The sequence below is a fragment of the Sphaeramia orbicularis genome, chromosome 9 (genome assembly GCF_902148855.1).
Source record: "Sphaeramia orbicularis chromosome 9, fSphaOr1.1, whole genome shotgun sequence".
Taxonomy (NCBI): domain Eukaryota; kingdom Metazoa; phylum Chordata; class Actinopteri; order Kurtiformes; family Apogonidae; genus Sphaeramia; species Sphaeramia orbicularis.
In genome coordinates, this window is record NC_043965.1 from 31,885,845 (window position 1) to 31,909,496 (window position 23,652).

The following is a 23,652-nucleotide window of genomic DNA, read 5'->3' on the forward strand; positions in this document are numbered from 1 at the left end:
GGAGGCCCTGATTGTATCTCTTGCCCCTGGCAGAATAGAAGCCCGAGTGGAAGGGTGATTGGCTTTTGTTACAGCCCTTCAGCAACAAATTGAGTTGGCACCTAAGTTGAGCCCCCCCAAGATGCATGATCACATAGAGCTGCATTCTGGTCGTACAACTCACCCCATGACTACAGAAATAAAATTTTAAAAATAAGGAAATACACACAACAGTCACACACCAGTCTCTGCTGTATGATCAAAAATATTCTAATAGTTAAAGATATTAGGAGAAAAAGGGTGTTAAGGGAGTAAAGAGGCTGAGCTAGGAGACACAGAGCAGAGAGGGAATATGTTTACCAAACACTCTGCAGGGACTGTATTGGAATTTGAAGGCCTGATTTTTCTGGAATGCCTGTTGTGTTCAGGTCACGTAATGTAAGAGGAGGAATTTGCCAGAAGAATACAGCTCTACTAAACAGTGGGCAGCCCACTCAAGACAAGTTGACACAAAAAAAAAAGGTCCTCCAGGTGGAGGAAACTTAGTATGCTGAACAAGAGCTGTGTGTCAGCTGACTCAAAGCAGACACATAAGTACCAATCGAATTCTACTTCCACAAGTCAAGAGTAAGAATGATAGGAAAATCACCGGTGTGGCTTCAAACAAAGTGGGTTTCTGTCTGTGTTAGATTGGCCTCTTCACACGGGAGAGATGGAACAATCACAGGCCACTTTTGTGCTGTCATTAAGTGACAGGACGTGGACTTAAACTCTTAACATATGCCTAACTGTTGCTTAACAAAGGCTGGAGCCCCTGTAGGACATTAAGAAAAAGGCAAAGGAACAGAAATGAAAAGAGTTGGGGGGTTAAGTTAGAAGTACATCTGAGCCAACACCAACAACTATTACATGACTCATCCCACATCTGCAGCCATGAATGACTTGGACCTTTACTAGTATGGACCGCAACCAGATCCTACCAATAGTCCTCTAAGCCATGCAGCTGATGGACACATTGCCCTGCACACTCTGAGCATAACACTTCATATTGCACTCCAACACTTCTAATTGCCATATACTTACATCTGTCTAATGAGACTCTGTTAATGGTCTCTCTCAATTAATTTCTGTGCTAAGCAATTTTTTAGGGTGATTTTGGATACTACACATTGGCAGACTTGTTTAATGACATACTGGCCGAGACATAAGATTGTATTTGTAAAGCCTTCTCTGTTCAGTGTCTTTTCCTGAAAGTGCATCTGTGTATATATATGGTAGGCTATAAACAAGCAGAGGACACACTGGAGACAAGCCAATACAAAACTCATCATCTTTGGGATCGAGAGATTCCAAGACAGCCAGGATAACAACTATAAAGTGATTTTTCTCTTGTGCATCTCTTCAGAGCTGCAGGCGTACATGTGCAAACACACAAACTGCACACACATACAAAGACAACACAGAAAAGGTCCCTTTTGTCTGCTCAACACTGATGAAAAGCTACCCACTGCGAACTTCAATCACATTCGAAAATGAGTTGGAGACATGCTGTAACCCCGACAGTGTCATTAAGCTTGTCATTCAGTTCCCTGGAGTGTTGGGAGGGGGAACTGCCACCGGCCTTCTCCAATGTGCTGTGTAGCCCTGAACTAGACCCGGAGGTACCAGGAGCCCCTCCTGTGCTAGATCTTTGTCTGACACTAGCATAATGAAGCTATATGATTATGGATTCTGATTGGTATGTCCATAAACCCTCAAATGTCAAACATTCAGACAGTGGGATCATGCATATTCTAATGGTGTTCAGAGTAGATGATAACAAACACTATCATGTGAAAAATGATAGCTGAAATCCCATCATATATGTTCCCACACATTAAAAACCATGCTGTGCACACACTACTGCACACACATAGACAGAGACGCACACAATACACTGAGCAAGATAAGCCTCCGCATGCTGTCAGAGGCTGCTGTGTGATTGGCCTCTGTGGAGCTACTGCTTCTCTCATCATTAACTCTTCAGAGGATCACACCACTCTAATCATGCTAAGCCTCTCTGAATGGTGATGAAGTCAAAATCGTGCCTATGCACATATTCACAAATGCCCAGCTCATCAGACACATACACATGCAAACGACCACAAACATTTTTTAATCACCACTATAATAATAAAAGTAAGCAGCTGTTTGCAGTCTGTAGAAGCCAAATCTTAATTCCATACAATGTAGGAACCAGTCCTAGACATTTTTAAACATAAGAAACATAATCACTTTCTTATTAAAGGGCAGAATTTTACAGTTGTTGGACAACAACTGGATGTAAGGGGGGGGGGGTATTTTCTTAATTTCCAAAATCCAATTTTTCCCCACTTTGTTCAGTGTGTTTTTCAGCAGTCCCTGTTTTGTCTAAGTGCTAACAGTGGTATACTCATGGAGACAAAAAGCAAAGACATCACCCAAGTCAGGGGCATGAATATCTACACATTAGCACGACAGACACTGTCATCCATAAAACACATATTAAAGTGCGTAAATTGGAACTCAATCATAGATTAGGCGGTAAAAACAGTGTATTTTCTAGTAAAGGTAGGTAGATACATTTTCATTTTAATCTGTCTCCATCAAAGAAACACAACATGATTCTTATGACTAAATTTAGTTTGCTAATATGGCAGTAATGTACAATAGACTACAATATACCCCACTGTCTATAGTCATAAAACAACACTGCCTTCTACTCGGTATGTGTGTGTAATTTTGCGTATGTGGCACCACAGGCGAACCATGTCCCTCCAACCTGAGCTGACCACACCTTGCCACAAGCGAAGGCCGATGGCTACAATTAAATCTGCTGACAGCACCAGTAATAGTTACTAACTTTTCAAAATTGAGCCTGGCTACAATAAAACACCAGAGCAGAACAGTCTTTACCTCTGGGGCCTCTACTGAATATTTTACAATCTCCATTCTGCTGGGTCCCTTTCTCCATTTAAGACAGCACATTCAAGAGCCTTTTCACAGACTCGTGTAGCCAGCTCAGGCCCGACTTGACTGTTATTTAGAGACCTTACTTGTGTGCTGCAAGGTCAAGTATAAGCAGAACCCGTAGGCCTCCATCCCCTCCTAAGATGGAGTACTTTCATTTCACTCACTTGGGGCCTTGTATTTTCTCTCCATTTTATTGCTTTTTCTGAGCGCTTTCCACAAAGACACATTCCACCTCCTCATACAGACACAGGGCTCCCATCCAAAAGAGAGTGAGGAAGGTCTGGATACTGTGCCACAGGGACAAGAATGCTGACACTGCTGTAACTCGGGACAAAGCTAAAGATGAGAGTAGAGAGAAAGACACTGGAGGAGAGAATGAGAAAGATTCACTGTATAGGAGTTGTTAGTAGGGTTGAGCTGAGCCAAACTGAGGGGCTATAATCCCTGTCTTTGGCATGATGTCAGGGAGTCTGCAGAAGACCATTTCATCACTCTGCAAAAATGCTGCTCCTACAACCCTAGTGTGTGCTAGAGCTATATATAATGCAAACATCAAACACTTGTAGCAGTGCTGACCTTTCTCTTCCAGGGAGACCCCATGCTCCCTCATAAGACAGAAACCATGCCCAATATGCATTCACAAAGTGAATGTCTTGAAACTTCATCATGTCATTTTAATTTCTCCAAGGACAAGTTCATCTCTATTTTGCAGAACAGTGGCTGGTGAGGAGTAATCTGGTTCCTATGTTTGGCATCACTTAAAACATATGAGAAGGAGTGAAGAAGAAGACAGTCCTCTCTGCAAAGCATGGACATTTTATTAATACTGCACTGTGTGTTTCTAATATAAAAATGTCATGATAGTATAATAGTGTTAGTAATCCTATATTATAAAAGGGAAGTGGACTGTTTGCACCTCGGGCATCACACAAAATCCAGAAAGAGCTGACAGCTGCAGTTTGGCATACTTGTGTATTTTTGACCAAGGACGAGACTAGTGAAATTGGCAAGTTAATAGGATCAATATTTTGGGAGAAATAATACATTGTATATAATATTTTGCAGAGACAGACATGCCAGCTGAGAGGTTATTCAACTGAAAATGCCAGTGAAATTGACCAAGAAAGTAAAGAAAGTAAAGGAATGAATTGTATGAGAGGATCTAGAACCCGTGGTTCCCCATGGGTCAATTTGCTAGTGCAATATAATACATATATACACCTTTTCATTTGAAATATTTCAACATGTTTTGCACCTTACAGTTTTACTTCAGCACATTACAGTTATTATCCAGATTCTACCCAGATCTTTTTATACTTCAAATTTATAATGTATAGTGTATAGTATTTGCTCTTGTGCTGTACTTCTTTTTTTACTCATATTTGCTGTGGTAGTCTATTGTTACTGTATGTGTGTCATGCTGCTGCTACACTGTAATTTACCAGTTTGGGATAAATAAAGTCCGTCCGTCCATCTGTCCATCCATCCATCTAATGTATTTTATTTATTGGTCATGTGAATAGGTATACAAAGTAGTTCATTTGACTCAGTTTGCAAATCTTATAAAAGTATAAATAAACACACATGCACCCAATATGTTGGGGTTAAGCATTACGTTTTAGGATTCAGTCTGCGAAATATAATACTCGGATTTCTCTACGTAATTATTTATTGCCATCTCCTGACTAATATATTCTACATTTGACCAACTAAACGACTCCTTTAAGGCATAGGGGCAGAGAGAAGAGCAAGACCTAAATATCTTCTTATGTCAAGAACTCATCTTTCATTTCAGGATCAGAAACAAGCTGAGTTTTCTTTCAGTTCTCTGAACCATTTTATTGTCAGTCTGTATGAAAGTCAGTGGCTGCCTCAGAATACTGACCACTCTTGATAGACGGAGTTCTTCACAAGTATTAGCTTCGGCCCTAGGCATAAATTGACAGCCATTTCCACAGTCATAGAGACTAATTGGGGGCAGTAATTGCTCCAGTGAGTGAAAACAAGGTTTTGGCTAGGGTAGTGCCCAGAGGATAGTGTGGGCCTGCATCTTAGGCTGGGCCTAACCTCTGACCTCACCTCCTAATTACCGATTAGCATTCAGCCTTTTCTGCATATTGATATAAAGGTTAACAGCTCAGAATGCTTATTAAACCGGTTAAAAACAAATCAACTATAACATCAAGAAAAGTCCAAGTTAATTGTCTAACCCGTCATCTGAATGCAAATGTAAGTCAATCCTTTGATGCAGGCCAGTGTGTTGGTTGAGGGCAGCTGTGAAGGGAGTTGGCTTGGATATGTAGCTTTCCCTTGTCACAACAATATCTTTTTACCCCAGAGCTGCTGGCATGATTCATGAGCCAGAAGACTTGATGTGGTGTTGGTGTGCAGGCCAGATGAAATCCCCTCTGTCCACTAATATAGGTTTCTGTGTTGGGGTGTTCTTTACAACGTATTGTATCCAAGGAGCCATTTCACACTACTGAGCTAGAAATAGGTCTTACTGTAGCTAAATCAACCCAGCCCACCCCTCCCCAACCCTTGTCACTGGAGACACTACTGTACACACATAATTGTATACACACACACACACACATATATATATACACACATATATATATATATATATATATATATATATATATATATATGTATATATTATATATATATATATATACACACACATATATATATATATATATATATATATATATATATATATATATATATATATATATATATGTATATATTATATATATATGTATATATTATATATATATATATATATATATATATATATATATATATATACCCCTCTCCCTTTTGCTTTGCTGCATAACCACCTTCTGTGGCACTCCCTTTCTCCTTCTGCCCCTTTTTCCCAAGTACCTCTCTTTCCCTTGTTCCTTCTCCTTCATTAAAATGGACTTCCTAAAGCCTCCATTCGTCTTGCTGACAGCTCCACTATCGATCGGGCTGGGGAAAGGGATGCAGTTCCCGAGCTTTAAATGGCTCTCTGGCCAGCCTGGATGAGGTCTAGGCTGGACTGAGGCTGGAGGCAAGGAGGAGAGGGGATTGCCATGTTTTGTTGGGAGGTCTGCCCCATGTCTGGATTCCACTGCAATTTTGGTCAGTTGTGAATGACACCTAGAGTGCAGTGAATTTGCATGAAAATCACTTACCGACTCTGTAATAAGGATTACACAGAGGAGATTAGATAAACAATTAATCTTGTAGGTTGAAAGCCAACACACTAGTCAGCCTCTTCAGACCACTTCTAAGCTCTGCTAAAAATGGAAGCAAAAATGGGGTCCATTAAAACACTGAAAATGAATGGAGGTGAGAGAGTTTAGGTTAGTTATGCAGACAAGCAATTAAATTCTACCAAAACCATAAAATTCTGCTGGCTGATGTAATCAAGCTTGATCCCTTATCATCAGCCATTATCTGGCTAAGATGAGTTGGCATGACTTCATCTGTCTCAGTATGCGACATGAAATTCCTCTGCTAGATTAATGATCACAGGTTTGACTTTCATATAGGGGTGTGCAATAAGACGATATTAGATCATGAAGGATTAGAAGGTATTGCCGATCCGACAAAGCAGAGATCGTGGAATCGTCTATAATATGATGTAGTCAACGCCACTGAGTATTCAACGGCTCTGGATGTAGTTATATGCTGACGTACCGACACATCACGCTAGTTCACATCCACGTCACATGGATGACACAAACATTGTATAGCAGGAGTCATGGCTGACAGTGAGACGGGCAAGCTGATTCCTAAAAAGAACTCCACTTCCATAGTATGGAATTGGTTTGGCTTTTCCCCAAATGACAAAGCGTGAACAGTAATTTGCAAAATTTCCAGTCACCTGTTCTATAAGCCTGGAGTATTATTTGAAACGGGCATTTCCTCATTGATATTTTGTTGCGTGTTTTTTTTGTTTTTTTTTTTTTACTTTTTACTTTTATGGAAAGCTACCTCAAAAACCAAGTGCAGTTTAGTTTTTATGTTGCAAGAGTGCACTTAATCAGAGTGTTGTTTACATTTTAGTATGTTTATGTTCTTGGCACATGTTGGCAAAATTGCACAAACTATTTAAATTAAAAATATCCTGGAAGGTTCTTTGGGCTAAATTGTCTGTTTCATTTTTTTTTCCTTTTAGGACCATGTTTTACATATGGAAATTGTTTGGTTGCACTATTCAGAAACTGGCAAATTAGTCTCAAAGATCAATGCAAAGAGTCATGATAAAATCAAGAATGTGATTTTATTTTTTAAAAATCGGGATATGATATTTCTGCCATATCGCCCACTCCTACTTTCATAATGATTAAAATCTTCATGGTGTACTTGTCTTGTGAGGCAAGGCAGCCCTTTGGATTCTCTCCTCCCCCTGATGAGCACTATCTATGTGTCTGCAGGTTGTCATCTGTAATCATATAGAACCCGCAACACTGTTTTAGAAAGGTAAGGAGTCTCCAATGACCATGTCACTGTTTATTTGTTATCTAATCTGTCCCCCTGTATTGCCATTGATCGCAGCAACAAGCAAGAAAGAGACAAGGTGTAATATTCAAGACAAATTACTCAACTTCCCAACTGTGAGCAGTTCAATCTTCACAAAGCACCGCAGTGTCTAGATTAAGGTCTTGTTAGAGTAGTTAACAGTGGGGCTTGAGAGGGTTGAGTATTGACGCTTTGATCAAATGTAGGAGTCCATACAGCATTCAGCTTTGTAGAGCCAAATTAAAAATCCAGGCCCCTGATGGCAATGAATCCTTTAACATTGGATTGTGCGTGCTCTTTCTAAATGTCACTCTCACACAAAATATGTGCTCTGAGATTCTGAATAATGGAGAAAGAAGACAAACAGGCAAGGGAAGGATAAAAAATTAGATGTAAAGAAAGGGGAAAAGGGTGAGGGGAAGGTGCAAGATGGAAGAGAAGAAAATAAAGGAAACAGGGGTGATGTGGAAGGTTGTAGGAAAGGAGAAGTGGAGCATGGGCCACTGAGGAAAGAGAGAGGGAGGAGGCAGTAGAGAAGCAGAGAGCAGTAGTCGATATAACGGCGGTCATTCATCTCTCTGACAGCCTTCCAAATGCTCCACTGGGGGAGACACAAAGCTGCGTCACCTCGAATGCAGCAAATGCACAGTGCACGCCCATGTTTGCATACATGTACATACACACAAAAAAAAAGAAAGCTGTCATATGTCTTTTGCTGTGCACGAACTCACTTTGGAGTACTAGAACCCTATGCTCTGGGTCAATGCTGTGTTGCAGGACACAGTAAGCCAGTGCATAGACCATTACACTGCAACATGTAAAGGCCCAAATAACCACAGGCATCAGTAAGGCATTCACACATGTTTACACACACTTCCCTAACACCTCCCCACACATACAGACATCTGCTGATTTGGTAAAATGATGCGTGTGTGCTGCAACAATCAAATCAAGAGCAATAAATCTCAAGGGCAGTTCAAACAGGCCCATAAGGTAGAAAACCATCTCAGATTTTACACACATTTTACAGTCCTACATTAATCTGGGAAATGTGTCTAATATTTCTGTACAAACACATTGTAATGTTACTACACAAACCTGCACAAGACATGACACATCCACTTGACATTGGAACATACGAATACAGATGTGTGCTCCCACTAACGCACACACAAACACACAAATCCTTGTTTCCCAGTTCTGGTCATGGCCCATTGGCTGATGCGGCCGTCCATCTCTCATGATTCATGGCTAAGCGAGCTGCTGTAGAGCAGTTCTAAACCACTGGGCCGAGGAGAGCCTGTGTGTCATTAAGGCACAGCAGGCTGGACATGCTGTTAGGTGCTGCACCACGGCTCGTTCTGTGTCTCAGTCTCGCACATCAGGAGGCAGGGCAGCAGGCACTTCTATATGTGGTTGTGCTGTTCCTAGTGGTTTTACTAGAAAACTAATATCAACAGTTTAGTCTATTCAAACCATACCTTGCCCATCAAAGTGAGCAGAAAAGTTTTAGACATTTTCCTCTTCCAGAATTTTCAGCTAAATTAGCCCCTTTACTTAGTCACAAATCCTCCTTCCTAATCAGCAAAGCAGTGGCGACGAATGGAAAAAGACAAGGGTGCCAAGTCCCCCCTTCTGCCATCCTCTATTAGCAAGGGCCCCAAGAAAGGCAGTGGAGGCACACATCCATACCCTAATGACTCCTTAATGATCCCCTTCTCTGCTAGTGTGCTGACAAGCACTGACAAACCCTGACCCTGACAAGTGGAACACCCACACTTAGACCTCATCCTCACCCCCTATTTAGAGGCTCATTCCTCAGCCCCTGAGCCTGATTATACAACCTCAGGTCCACCAGGTTCTATATAGCCCCGAACTAGCTTCAAGTATAAACACCCATGATGAAATAGTCTGTGTCAATTTCAGCGTCAGGGGCAAAGTTTGAGTAAATTCCTTTCGGCAGATGGGGCGAGAGTGAGAGGGAGCATAGATAAACAAAGCTAGAGCTAAAAAAGCAAATGGCGACAGGAGACACACAGAACTGCAGAGCCTATGGAAAAAAAACATTGTTTGTATCCTTTTTACTTTTCCCTGATCGTGATTTCCATTTCAACTTGGGGTTGGGGGAGTCAGCAGCAGAGACTCTTTTTAACATCACACAAGTCATAATTACAGACTACACTGCTGCCAGCCCGCCTCAGTTTCTCCTAAATACTCACACCCCAAATTAGGGGTTACCTCCTTCTAGTTAAACCTACTATTTAAGACGAAAACGTCACAGACAAACAGAGGAGATGGGAAAGAGAGTTTGGAGAGGAAAGACCTAGTTTAACAGCTTTGTTTCACAATGACAGAGAAGGCCTTTGTTAAAGATGGTTACTGGCAGGCCTTGGATCAAGCCAGGTGTGAAAACTGGGACAAAAATAAAAGTTGGAAAAGACACACACAGCTAGAAAGACTTGGGAGAGTGTTTATGTTCTATCTGCAGTATATATGACAGCTGAAAATCTGCTAAGGATATTTCCAAAAGGGAGCGAGCTAAAGAAAACACTAACTTCACGCTAGCCTATGACCTCACTGGTTTGGACCGCAGCTCTCAGTCCCAGTCGCGGATGACAGAGCACTCACTCTTTGAGCCTCTTCCTAGCTCGATAGTCTTTCCTGTTATGTTTTCTTTTTTTCAGTGGACCGTCTTATATATGAGTGTCCTACAGTTCATTGGTCATCTACAGGCCAGGGGCGTTTTTTGCCGTGTTGTGCTGTGGACAACTACAGCAGATTTTTTCCTAAAACTTATTAGCTGATGAAAAGAGATCCCATGCATGACTCCTATACTGATCTGAGATGACCGAGTACTGTACTGCCTAGTGATTTATGGAGAACACTCATCTGGGATCTCTGCTTTTTGTCTCTCTCTGCTGTTTTATCATATAAATGCAACTCTGCACCCGGGGGACTAAGACTAGTAGCCACTGCATTGTGGTAAACCAGAGCTATGAGTTACAATACTTCTTATTTAAAGTTGAGCTAACCTGTGTTTTATAGTATGTAAGTAGAATAGTCTGGTTGCTTCTGTGTCTTGCCTCATTTGACTTCAATTCAGCGATGACAACAGCTTCCCAGATGTTAACAATTAACAGGAAAAGCACAGACTTAATATAACTGATAGGAATCATGGCAAAAACTATAAAACTAAGATCCAAGTGGCAATAATGTAAATTTTCATTAAGAAGTGACACTTTTATTTAATGCCAAACAGAAAAAAACTAATGTGACTTCAGTAGGTTACACACATACACACTGTAAATACTTTAACGTGTTCAATTTGATGTCTTCCAAGCTTTTTATACACATGATCAAAACTTCAAGTAAAATAGAATTAACACCCACACCTCATGTCATATCACAGCCATATATTCCGCTAGGTCCTTTTATCACAGCAGACATTTCACTATGTATATGATTTCATTAAAGTCTCCAGGAGATACTTACTATCTGCACTACAAGCTAATTAAAACTGTTTCACGTCGCATATGGCACATATTCGTGTATCGGTCAGGATTGCTGTTACTTCTTCTGTTTAAATCTCTTTCCCCTCTAGACTCTTCGACTGCAGATCATACACACTGGAAATCCAGTCAGAAGCAACATCCTGTCCCCGGCCTCTAGGAAGTGACCTCAGCTTCAGAAAGGCCAGATAAAAAGTCCACATCAGAAACAAAAACACCAGGCCAGGCGTAATGAGCTATCCACCAGGCTCCAGTGTGTTCTGAGGGAGACCAGGTGGTGTGACACACATATGACTCTGATTAGGGGCCCTTCAGAGGAACAAGAGGAGAACGGGGGCAGTAGGGTGGGCCTTGCAGGACCAGTCAGGACATTCTGTGTATGATGCAACAATTAAGGGCCTTCAATGATCTCCTCTGGGCCATGGGACACTCTGGTACTCACGAGGGGTCCATTTGTGTGTAAAGAGAGAATGTACCTCTAAGAAGCAGGCAGCACTTCCTCAGTGGCTGAATATCTGCATGACAGCCGCTTGGTTGTGATATACTGGCATTACTTTGCAAGGTCTTAAGTATCACTAGTATGTCTCTCACCCATCTCTCTTTCTAACCTCAATAGATGACAGAGGCTTTTGGCACCAGTGTCCATGGGCTCATGATCAGACTTCTGCTTGGCACATATCCTCAAACAGTGGGAGGCAGAGATGTCAAGGGGACCTCTGGCCTCATTCTTCAACTGTTAGTTTCATCCTGGCGCATTGTGCCACGTTTGACTGGACTGTTTAAATGTCCCTTTATATCAGGAACACAAACAAGCAGGGCTGCCGGCCTGGTGGCGAGGATAAGGAATGAAGGGGAAACGGAGGCCATTCTTCTCCCCTTCTGTGACGGGAATTGTGCTGGAACAAGCACCTGTCACCCCACAACAATGACCACAGAGGTCGCTCCAAAAAAGAGAGGAAGAAATAGAAAATGGAGTGTGAGAGAGCAAGTGGCCACAGACAAGTTACAAAAAAGGAAGACGTCTGTTAATCACATTTAACTCTTCCTCTTCATTCTCTGCTCTTCTTTTCTCTGTCACCCCCATATTCAGACTCAGTACAGCACATACCTCCACCCAGGCATGACCTCTGTCAGAAAAAGTGGGAAAAGAAAAATGCAGGAAATAATCCCTCCAGGATCTGACACCATATGTAAGGGATTCTTTAATGGCCCATGCACTATCCATTTACCAACAAACTAGCTAACAGACAAAACAAAATGTATGTAAACTCCTTGGTGAAGGTGTTAACAGCCTAACTTGAGTAAATTACATTCCAAAACAGATGTATGTTGCACAGTGACAGAGTCACTAAAGAAACCAGATGCATATCTGCATAATACTAACATAACTGGTTTGCATTGAAACTGTGCAGTTTGACACTATACAGCTCTGGAACAAAATAAGAGACCACTGCAAAATTATCACTTTCTCTGATTTTACCATTTATAGGTATGTGTTTGAGTAAAATTTATATTTTTGTTTTATTCTCTAAACTACTGACAACATTTCTCCCAAATTCCAAATAAAAATATTATTTAGAGCATGTATTTGCAGAACACGACACATTCAAAATAAGAAAAAGATTCACTGTTTTCAGACCCAAATAATGCAAAGAAAACAAGGTCATATTCATTTCTAAACAACACAATACTAATGTTGTAACTTGGGAAAAGTTCAGACATCAATGTTTGGTGGAATATCCCTGATTTTCAATGCAAGCTTTCACATGTCTTGGCTCTCCACCATTGCTGTTGGATGACTTTATGCAGCTCCTGGCATAGAAATTTAAGAAGCTCAGCAATGTCTGATGGCTTGTGACCATCCATCTTCCTCTTGATTATATTCCAGAGGTTTTCAAAGTGGGTTCAAGGGTGCAGATTGGGCTGACCATGATAGGGTCTTCATTTGGTGGTCCGTCATCCACACCTTTATTACCCTAGCTGAGGCCAGGAGCATTGTCCTGATAGAAAAAACAGTCCTCAGAGTTTGGAAACATTGTCAGAGTAGAAGTCCAGTAGTTTTCAGTAGTTATTTTTTGATTCCAAATACTTTTGTGGTACCAATAACACTGTTTGTACCACCCGGCTAGTCCTACTGCAAGAAGATAGTGATGGCCACAGTAGTAGTTTTTATACTTCTCCTTCTTAAATAAGACATGGATCAGGCTTGTGTTGAAATTCAACAGACAAAGGAATGGAATGGCTGTCATACATGCAGACCTGCTGATTTAAGAAGAAATTGCAGTGGTCTCTTATTTTTTCCAAAGCTGTATATGTTGTGATAATGTAAAAAAAAAAAAAAAAAGGCTCTATTTTTATATTATGCTCTAATATTATGTTGTGTCCCAATTCCTATGCTTTGCAGCAAATATTTTGGTCATTTAGGTGCTTTGCATGTTTCCATTCAGATGCAGGCAAACACATTTGTGGAGGCAACGGAAACAAACACAAAGAAGAACGTATCAGACACAAACAGGGTAGTTTTGAACAATAATTTTTTATATGGAACTTCTAAATAACAGAAGAACATAGTCAGCAGACTGAGTAAGATGTAGTTACTTTAACTCTTTCAGTGCCATGGGCCGATTAAATCGGCTTTACGAATACAACCTTTAAAGTGCCACGGGCCGATCAGATCGGCTTTGGAGAACACGCCATATTTGTGTACAAACAAACCATCCACCCCCATTTCTTTCTCACATTTCGATGACGTTCTTTCTGTGTCCCCCTTTTGAGACCAATCAGACGGGAATTTGAGGTCACGCGACCGAATAATATTTTTATATCTTTTTAATGTTTCTTATTCTCTGGTGTTTCATCAGAGGGAGCCCTCCATGCCGGGGGGTGGCTGTGGACTCCGGGGGCTGTGGCGCCTTCTCTCACTGGGGTCCGCTCCTTTCTGGTGGGTGGGGGTCCCAGTTGGCCCTCTCCCACTAGTTGGGATGCGGGGCTGTGTTGCTGGTGCCTGGTCGCCGGGGTCGGCGGCTGCCTCCTGGTGCGGATGGCTCCCTGAGACAGCGCCTCCTAAATTGATGTTTTACTTTTACTTGTACATTTTTGTTCTGGTCTACCCGTGCTCAGTCAGTCTTCTTAAGTATGTGTGAGCTTGTGGGTTTGCATGTATGTGTGTGTGTGTGTGTGTGTGTGTGTGTGTGTGTGTGTGTGTGTGTGTGTGTGTGTGTGCGGGTGAGTGGGTAGGTGTGGGTGGGGGGCGGTACTGATTTTTAAACTGATATGTAAAGCACTTTGTGCTACAGTTTTTAATGTATGAAAAGTGCTATATAAATAAAGATTATTATTATTATTATTATTATTATTATTATTATTATAAATTATGCAAATTACGATCAATAATGAATCGGCTGTGTCCGGTGCGTTTTGAATCTAATCAGCAATCGGTCGGATGTTACCGAGCGGTTTCCTGCAGGATTCTTCAAATATTATAAAAACGACGCGAAATACTGAAAAACGGCCAAATTCTGTGGCACTTTTAAGGCTTATTAGCCCCTTAACTGTCTGGCACCGAAAGAGTTAAACTACTTCTTAATTGAATTTACAGATAAATAATTTGAATTTTTTTCTGTGACACAAAATTATATATATTGTGATTTGTTTTTTACCATATTACCCACTCCTAGTGTGAGACAATAACCAGAGCACTCAGAGAGAATACCGTTCCTTTCTGTATTTAAAAAAAATCACCTCTTTTGCTGGACCTGTTACAGGATTTAATGGGTTGGTCTTTGGCCCATACCCTCCCACTAAGTTTCAGAAAAAGTGGTGCAGTAGCTTTTCTGTAATCCAGCTGACAAACAGACAGACAAACAAACTGTAATGAAAACATAACCTTCTCGGCTCAGGGAATAAGGTGAAACAGCTGTTAAGCCTACCTACAGGCCCTGCTGTAACTCACGTCCTCTCCTCCCCCATCACCTTCATATGTCTCTGCAACAACTTGACACCCTTTTTTCAATAGACAAAGAGCTGCAGCATCTCTTTGTCCTTCACTCTCCTCCTTCAGATACCCTCTAAACAGCCACAACAGAAGAATGCTGGCCACAGCACAATCCAACACCTACAGTCTGATAAAAGACTAAAAGCAAAAAAAAGCATAACCTGGATTCACTGTCCTCTGCAATGACAGTTAGCATGCTCTGTCCATTTCACAGATGTATTAACTACCAGACAACCCATCATATGTGTTTCTTACCTCTCTGTCCTTGAGCTTCATAGCAAGAACAAGCTGGTTGCGGTGGTTAGTTAATGCTTCTCTGTAGTTTCCCTTGGAGAAGAATGCAGACCCTAGATTCCCATGAGCACGGCATTCCCCTGTTTGGTCACCTGGAGAAGAACAAGCACAAGAGATAAGAGGACAAATGAAAATGGTAGACAAAGAATATATGCAGTAAATCCTATGTGATTACAAAGCAACCAGTGTTTATTTCATATCATCCGCTGCCACTGTTGAACGGCCATGTAATAAACCACATGACATGCCACTGCAGCCTTAAAAGGGAAAGTGGCTGTTATAAGTTCTCCACAGTAGAGCGGCTTTCCTGACAGCTGCTAGTGTTGATCTCAATGCTCCAGAGGGTGAGAGGGGAAAGCCTTATTATTTCTGCCTGACAGAGAGGCCCCACAGACAGGGCCAGAGTAAAGCACGAGCCTCTGTGCTTCACCTGAGAACCACAGCTCCTTATCTCCAGCTGCTCTAACCAGTCATGTGTCAAACTGTGCGGGGGTGAGAAGAGTGGAGCCAGCCTGTGCTACTCTCTGTTTTCATTTCAGGTTCTTACCTTCTTACTTTTTTCCCTTTTTATAGTTCTGTCTTTCAATCTTTTCCACTCTACTGTGCGCACACAGTTGAGCTAAGTAATTGGAAAGAAATTGGAAAATGCTTGTTTGTTTTTCACAGACGTTATCTTGACGTGTGGTGAAGGATTCTCAATTAAGGTAGAACACAAAGGGACAATTTAGGAAATATGGTTCATTACCGTTTCCTAACTAAGGAGAAAATGTTGGTGTCATGCTTGGCTCAGGAGATGGTTAGTGTAGTGTAGTGCATAAACACTGGGAGCATATGCAAACACCCACCCCACCTTGCTTAAAAATGAAAACAACTTCTTAAGTACTTCTTCAGTAATTAAGCAGTTGTTCTTGTTTAATTAATCTGTTTTTGTTCTCATCACACTCTCAGCATGTTGTTATTTCCCTATATCTTAACTATACCTTTAAAAATGCACCACTGGTTTTTGCTTAAGAAAAGTATTGATCACAAATCACTAATCACAAATGTATTTAAATTTTGAAGTTTTGGATTTACAGAAACCCAGTTTTGCTTAGTTGAGGTGGTTTTCACCTATTTCACAAAAGAGTACCTGCACATAGAGGAAATGGAAACACTTTTTTTTAAACAAAACTTCTGACGTAGCAAACATTTAAGTCACATGACTGATCAGCTGACCACTGTGGAATGAAGAATACAGGAAGGAAGGGGTAAATACAGGAAGAGGGTCCTCTGTTCTAGAGAGCATATTTCTGGGCAGAGCATACACAAACTTGTACATTTTGTGTACTCTGCTGCATTTCAGAATGAAATCACTGCAGTTTGAGCTTGTCAGCAAAAAATTGCTGAGTACATGTCATACTTGGGTTAAATCACATCCAAACCACAAACCACTGCCCCAGTGTTTCCATACCCGGACTACCTGTTGTAAGTTATTTTATGTTGCTGTTTATTGATTTTGATAGTGAACAATTTATCAGAAAAAAGAAGCAATCTGAAAACATTTCCTAAGGCTCCAGGAAACTGTGCTTTGACCTTTCAGTATTTTTTCGACACTGCACAGATGATATAATCAGCTAATTAGTGATGAAAATGACCATTACACAGCCATAATCTGCCTTCATGATCATCATCATCCCCTCCTCCCCAGTCTGGGCCTCTTACCTAAAGTTTTGGCGACTTCCAAGTCTTGCTGCATGTAACCGGTGCTCTTCTCTGTGTTTCCCAGGGACCAGTGGGCACTGCTGAGGGCCGAGAACACTGAACCACGTAGCTTGAGGCTGCATGTGCCGATCTTCAAAGCAGCTTCCAGAACCACAACAGAGGCTGTGTGGTGGCTGGCTGTCAGCAGCTCCTGGCCAATCACAGACACCACCACAAAGGGACTTTTGTCCAGCTTCATCTTTTGCAGCTGCTGATAGGTGGGTTCTAGAGAATCTGTGCAGGGAGGACATAAGTAAGGCAGCGATTAGAAACAGACTACAAAATATGACAAAATAGAACCTTGTGTTGACACTGTGACTGACAACAATATCGGACGTTGATTGCAGCAACTGTGTAATGTGTTTACTGATCCGAACGTGACTGCTGTCTAAACTTAGAGTCAACTTTTCTCCTGTAATGGTTGTGTTTTGTCTGCCTGGATAAGCATAGCCTGTAGCTTGGCTGAGTGACGGCTTTCACTGACAATTTGACAATACCTCAACGTATGAGCCATTTTCTATTCCCTCCTCTCTGACTGGGGTAATCTCAGGCAATTTCCAAAAGCGCTGCATAAAATTGGCACGAGTTTATACTATTGTGGGCAACTGTTTTTACAAACCACACAGCGAAATTATATTTCTGCCTTCTCTCCATGTCAGTCGATATGGTTGTTTGAGAGAACAGAACAAGCTGAGAGGGGTTTAGAGATGTAGTTGAAAGAGTGATGGGGAATCTAATGTAGCTAATGCATAACAGTAGCAGAAGTAGAGGAATGCAGAGCAAAGGAGACACACAAGGTGACCTTTGAAGAGGCTGAAAATGCACACAATGACATAAATCAATGGTGGGCCACACGGGATTTGGGATTCACAGCCCTTCCAGATTACAAAGCCCTCTGGCAGACATCGAACAACGAGAAGTGGGGAAAAGGGAGGCACGCCCAAGTGTGTGTGTTAGTGCATTTCAGTAGAGGAATGTGTCTGGGGAAATGCTTTATTCTCACGGCTCTATATTTGCAAATATTGTTTGCAGGGTTTCCACTAATTAGGTCAAAGCTCTTTAGAGGAAATAAAGTGGTGTAAAGTACAAACCAGCAATATGTGGCTGCATGTGTAGTCTATTTCCTTATTAAGGCTCAAGATTTCATATATTGCTACATCTATTTGTTAGACAAACATTTAGGCAAAACAATCACAACATCTGAGGAGACTGAACAGTTCTTGGAAACCCACACAATGTTAATTCACTTAGGTGCACACACATAAACACACACAATATGAGATGCACACCCACACAAGCACTCAAAACCATAACTGATGATGCTCTTTCAAGAGCATCGCTTCTGTTCCAGCACTTGGCAGAATGCCGTGCTTACAGAGACAGTGCGTGCATATAATATCCATTCATAGCTTGTAATTGCCTTCAGAGTGACACCGAAAGCTGAGTCATAAATCAAACACTGAGAGAATGCTTTTTTAAAAAGGTGTCATGGCTGCTGCATTCATAAACAGGTAGTTATGACAACATTTGGGGTATGTTGTTTTATACAGATACACACACAGTGAAAGGCTAAAGTGTTTACTGTGTCTGAAGCGAGAATTACAACCCCTCTGTCATTGACACGCCCACAACATACCAGCAATGCATTGCTAGGGCTCAAACATGTCTTTGCTTTTTTTCTTGTAAAGTTTTTTTTTTCTTGTTATGTATCACCATCATTTCTGGATATTGGTAGGTGCTGTTTCACTACAGAGCCATTGATTTCACATTAAATCTTAAGATAACACTACGCACACTGTAACTGAGCACAAGCTGTAAGAGGGAGACAGGCACATTTTCACTTGCACTATTATATTGTATAAACAGATAAGATCACAAAGATTGAAAGTAACTATTTAAGAAATTCCTTGACAAGCTAAAATATTCATTTGCAGCTATCACAAAATAAACACATGCATTGAAAATATACTGTTTAACCTATACACTGAAATAACAATGGTTTATTTTATTAATGTTTCTTTTCTATAGTCAGTGGAGAGGCCAGATTTCAGAGTGACCATAAAAGGTAAAGGGACCTCATCAGGACAGATGATACTGAACACAGGGTCTTAATCCAACAGATTCAGGTTAATCTTTTTAATGGCAAACAGCCTGGGTCAATAACCACCTCACTGTGAAACCATCTCTTCAAAGGTTTATCTAAAGGGATCTTCAAATGAAAAAAAAAAAAAAAAAACTTTTTCGTTAGCATCTGGAAAACAGTCCAGTAATTAACAGCTAATGGACCCTTTGCACTCGATCTGGCCCAAAGCAGCTGAATGAGATTAAAAAAACTGGAGCAGGATGAATAATAAGAATATTACCCATGTGAATACATATATACTATAAAAGACAGCTTCCCATTATCTAAAACATTGGGGCTCAAGGGCTGATTTCCCTTTAGTCTTATCATGATAAAGATGGATGATGCTTATATGAATAGTAACATTTTTGCCACACGGACTACATTTACATGCACAAAATATTCAGGTTTTTGCCCTTATTCTGAAAACAAAATTCCTAATAAACTGTTTACATGAACAGAAATGAGCACATGACTAATATTCCTGTTTACATGCAGCTGTATATATCCCATTAGAAATAGTGATGTTTGCTCATATCCATAAAGCTTTTCATATCCTCTGTCACAAAGTTTAAGAGTATTCAATGCATTTCTCCTTCTGATTAGAAATGTGGTCTTTGGATGCATCCATCTCTACCAGAGAGGACCTTTGTCTTTAGTCCTGCTGATTGTAAACAGGGGCTGTGTGTCACAACCTGCAATAAAAAGGCACAAAATAGGTTTATCTTCTGAATCACTTACCTGAAGAATCCTTACAAAATCAGAATAATACTGACATATCCCACATTTCTTGAGCTGAGGACACACTTAAACTTCCACAGTCGTCATAGATTTTGAAAAGACTAGGGGTACACAATAACAGACTGGTTGAAGCAGATTTTTGTATAAAGACTGAAAGAATGAGGATCACACACTTAACTGCACCTGATGAGTAATCATAGACTACATGATTTGTCAAACCAACTCTCGCGAGGATGACAATTTATCACCACTCTCCCTCTTTTGCTGTTCACCATCGTTGTTTTGATATTTCCACTACTTTTGTCATCTTCTGATGCTATCTTCTGTGTCTCACCCTCACTTTGTCATTGGCTGTTGGCAACATGTATCTGTAGTTGAGTTGGTAATCAGTTCAAATTATCTGTTTTCTTCCAGATTCAATCTCAAAAAATTCAAACGTGTTTGATTGAATGTGACTCAAGTTTGGGTCAGATCTGTTCCCTTCACATACTTGGAGTTTGAGTCTTCACCCCTCACACACTAACAGACTTTTGTGCAACTAGTCATGCCGACAGAATACTCAAACAGTATATGCTGTTTACTTGACGCTTGTCAAATTAAGCATATTCATATTAAAATTATGAACATTGTTGGTAAAATCACTGGCAAGGAAGTTCCTCTAAGTCCTCAAATGGGCTTATCAAACATTTATCCAAAGCAATTTCCAAAATATTAGATCTTTGTTGAATATGTTTTTTGGAAGCTACACGGTATGTTACGGTGGCCCAGAGGTGCAACAGGCCAAAAAATTATCCACTAGACGAAAAAAATTATATACTACAAGAAAAAAAAAGAGAACAGCCTAAAAAAATTTATCCACTAGATGAAAAAAATTATCTACTCCAAGAAAAAAAAGAGAACAGCCTAAAAAAATTATCCACGAGATGAAAAAAATTATCTACTACAAGAAAAAAAAAAGAGAACAGCCTAAAAAAATTATCCACGAGATGAAAAAAATTATCTACTACAAGAAAAAAAAAGAGAGAAAAACAGCCCAAAAAAAATTATCCACTATAAGGAGAAAAAAAAGAGAACAGCCTAAAAAAATTATCCACTAGACAAAAAAATTATCTACTGCAAGAAAAAAAGAGAACAGCCTAAAAAAATTATCCACTATAAGAAAAAAAAGAGAACAGCCCAAAAAAAATTATCCATAGATGAAAAAAAAAATCCCCTATAAGAAAGAAAAGAGACCAGCCAAAAAATTATCCACTAAAGAAAAAAAAGAGAACAGGCAAAAAAAAAAATTATCTACTAGCCCAAAAAATTATTCACTATAAGAAAAAAAAAAAGAACAGGTGAAAAAAATTATCTACTATGAGAAAAAAAAAGAGAGCAGCCCAAAAAAATATCCACTATAAGAAAAAAAAAACATCATCCACCTTTTCAATTACGGGGGCGCTGTTTACCCGAAAGGTGCCTTGCTTTAAAATTAAGGCCACCACAAAAAATAAAAGGATAGGCTGAAAAATTTTAAGGCTTTCGGCTAATGTGGCTAATGCTAAGGAAGTACCCCACCGGAAGTGGAGGTCGTGCGCTAAAAAATAAAGTTATTTTAAAATATAGATATTTCCATTAATATAGTTTGCAAAGCAGTTAAATGATTAAATACGGCTCCAGTGTCTGCTCAAGGTTAGGGTTAGGGTTAGGGTTAGGGTTAACATTAGGGTGTCTTTTTTTTCTCATAGTAGATAAATTTTTTCACCTGTTCTTTTTTTTTTTCTTATAGTGAATAATTTTTTGGGCTAATAGATAATTTTTTTTGCCTGTTCTCTTTTTTTTTCTTTTAGTGGATAATTTTTTTGGCTGGTCTCTTTTTTTTTCTTATAGGGGATTTTTTTTTTTTCATCTAGTGGATAATTTATTTTAGGCTGTTCTCTTTTTTTTTCTTACAGGGAATAATTTTTTTTGGGCTGTTCTCTTTTTTTTCTTGTAGTAGATAATTTTTTTCATCTAGTGGATAATTTTTTTAGGCTGTTCTCTTTTTTTTTCTTGTAGTAGATAATTTTTTTTTCATGTAGTGGATAATTTTTTTTAGGCTGTTCTCTTTTTTTTCTTATAGTGGATAATTTTTTTAGGCTGTTCTCTTTTTTTTTCTTGAAGTAGATAATTTTTTTCATCTAGTGGATAATTTTTTTAGGCTGTTCTCTTTTTTTTTTTCTTGTAGTAGATAATTTTTTTCATCTAGTGGATAATTTTTTTAGGCTGTTCTCTGTTTTTTTCTTATAGTGGATAATTTTTTTGGGCTGTTCTCTTTTTTTTCTTGAAGTAGATAATTTTTTTCATCTAGTGGATAATTTTTTTAGGCTGTTCTCTTTTTTTTTTCTTATACTGGATAATTTTTTTGGGCTGTTCTCTTTTTTTTTCTTGTAGTAGATAATTTTTTTCATCTAGTGGATAATTTTTTTAGGCTGTTCTCTTTTTTTTTTTCTTGTAGTAGATAATTTTTTTCGTCTAGTGGATAATTTTTTGGCCTGTTGCACCTCTGGGCCACCGTAGTATATAGCTAGATCATGGAAATCTGACACCCCCAGTACTTGCTTTTGAAAAGATAAGAGGTTATGCAACAAAGAACAGATTTAACAAGTTTTTGGGAAATATGGACCATTTCCCACAATTTTCTCGAGAATAATAACATATCTGTTGATGTTTGGATGGATGACACAATGTATTTATTTTCTCATTTATCTGCTTGTGTTTTTTTTCTGTAATATTATTAGTTGGGATTTTGTGTGTGTGTGTGTGTATTTTCTATTTTTATATACATATATACTCTTTCTGTGCCTTGTTTGTTTGTAACCTGTTCTCTTGGTTAATATAAGAAAATCTAAATAAGTACATGTTTAAAAAAAGCATATTCATATTGTAGTGCACAAAGGTACTCAATGAAGTAGAAAAAGGCGGATGGAGTGAAGAGGACATCAGATTGTCTACACTTATTCAAGAGCCCTTTGTTGTGGGAAATGTAGTATGAGTCACATGGGAGCACAACAGCTGCTTAACTCTGGAATTATGAGAAGAATCTTTGAGAAGGTGTGGGAGTTGTGTTTGAGAGAGTGGGTTGACTTGTTCATGTCACAGAAGGAAGTGGAAAATTTTACATATTATAGTTCCTACATGATCAAAGCCAGCTTTGATGAATTCACATACTGTGTCCTTAAAGACATACTTGGCAAAATTCTGCTCTCTGGTTCATTATTTGTCTTTCTTTACTGTATTTTAATTTATTTATGCGACTATTTTAGTATGGATGTCACACGGTGTTTGGTGGCAAGAAATAAACATCAAGGTGCTTTGGGATGAAGGAAAACATCACACTGTGTGTAAAATAAATGACTCAGATAAGTGCAGGCTGAAATCACAGCTAGATACATTCAGCTCTTTCTTTACAATATCACAACAACATTACGTGTATGTACAGACGGGAAGTGTTTACAAGGGGTGGCTTTAGCAGTACAAGAGTGCTTACGACAAGATTACACCTTTAGTGTGATTACCATTATCCTACAAACCAAAACAGGCGATTGAAAACCCAATTGTAATAACCCAAAGGCATAGAAACATGAACAGCTCCAGTTTCTCAAGTTGTACGTCTATATTTGTAGTTCAGCTTCGTTAAGGCATTGAGAATTCCTTAAAGCACTGGCAACACTTAACTCCACTACAGTTGGTGTGTGAGGTAATCAACATGCTGCAATCTCTGGGAGGGGAGACGCATGCTCAGTGGC

At 39.7% G+C, this 23,652-nt stretch overlaps 1 protein-coding gene across 3 annotated transcripts in view; it reads right to left on the bottom strand.

Annotated features, from left to right (window-relative positions):
• LOC115425702 (tetratricopeptide repeat protein 28) overlaps window positions 1-23,652 on the bottom strand; it is a 191,506-nt gene that overhangs the window by 48,461 nt on the left and 119,393 nt on the right. For 2 of the 3 annotated variants that reach the window (XM_030143409.1, XM_030143408.1), the window contains exons 3-4: window positions 16,984-17,256; window positions 15,244-15,374 (exon numbers count right to left, since the gene is read on the bottom strand). In XM_030143409.1, coding sequence (XP_029999269.1) covers window positions 15,244-15,374; window positions 16,984-17,221 — 369 coding nt within the window. In that variant the 5' untranslated portion in view covers window positions 17,222-17,256. Of the gene's footprint in view, window positions 1-15,243; window positions 15,375-16,983; window positions 17,269-23,652 lie in introns of all 3 variants that reach the window. The other variant, XM_030143410.1, reaches the window with a different exon arrangement.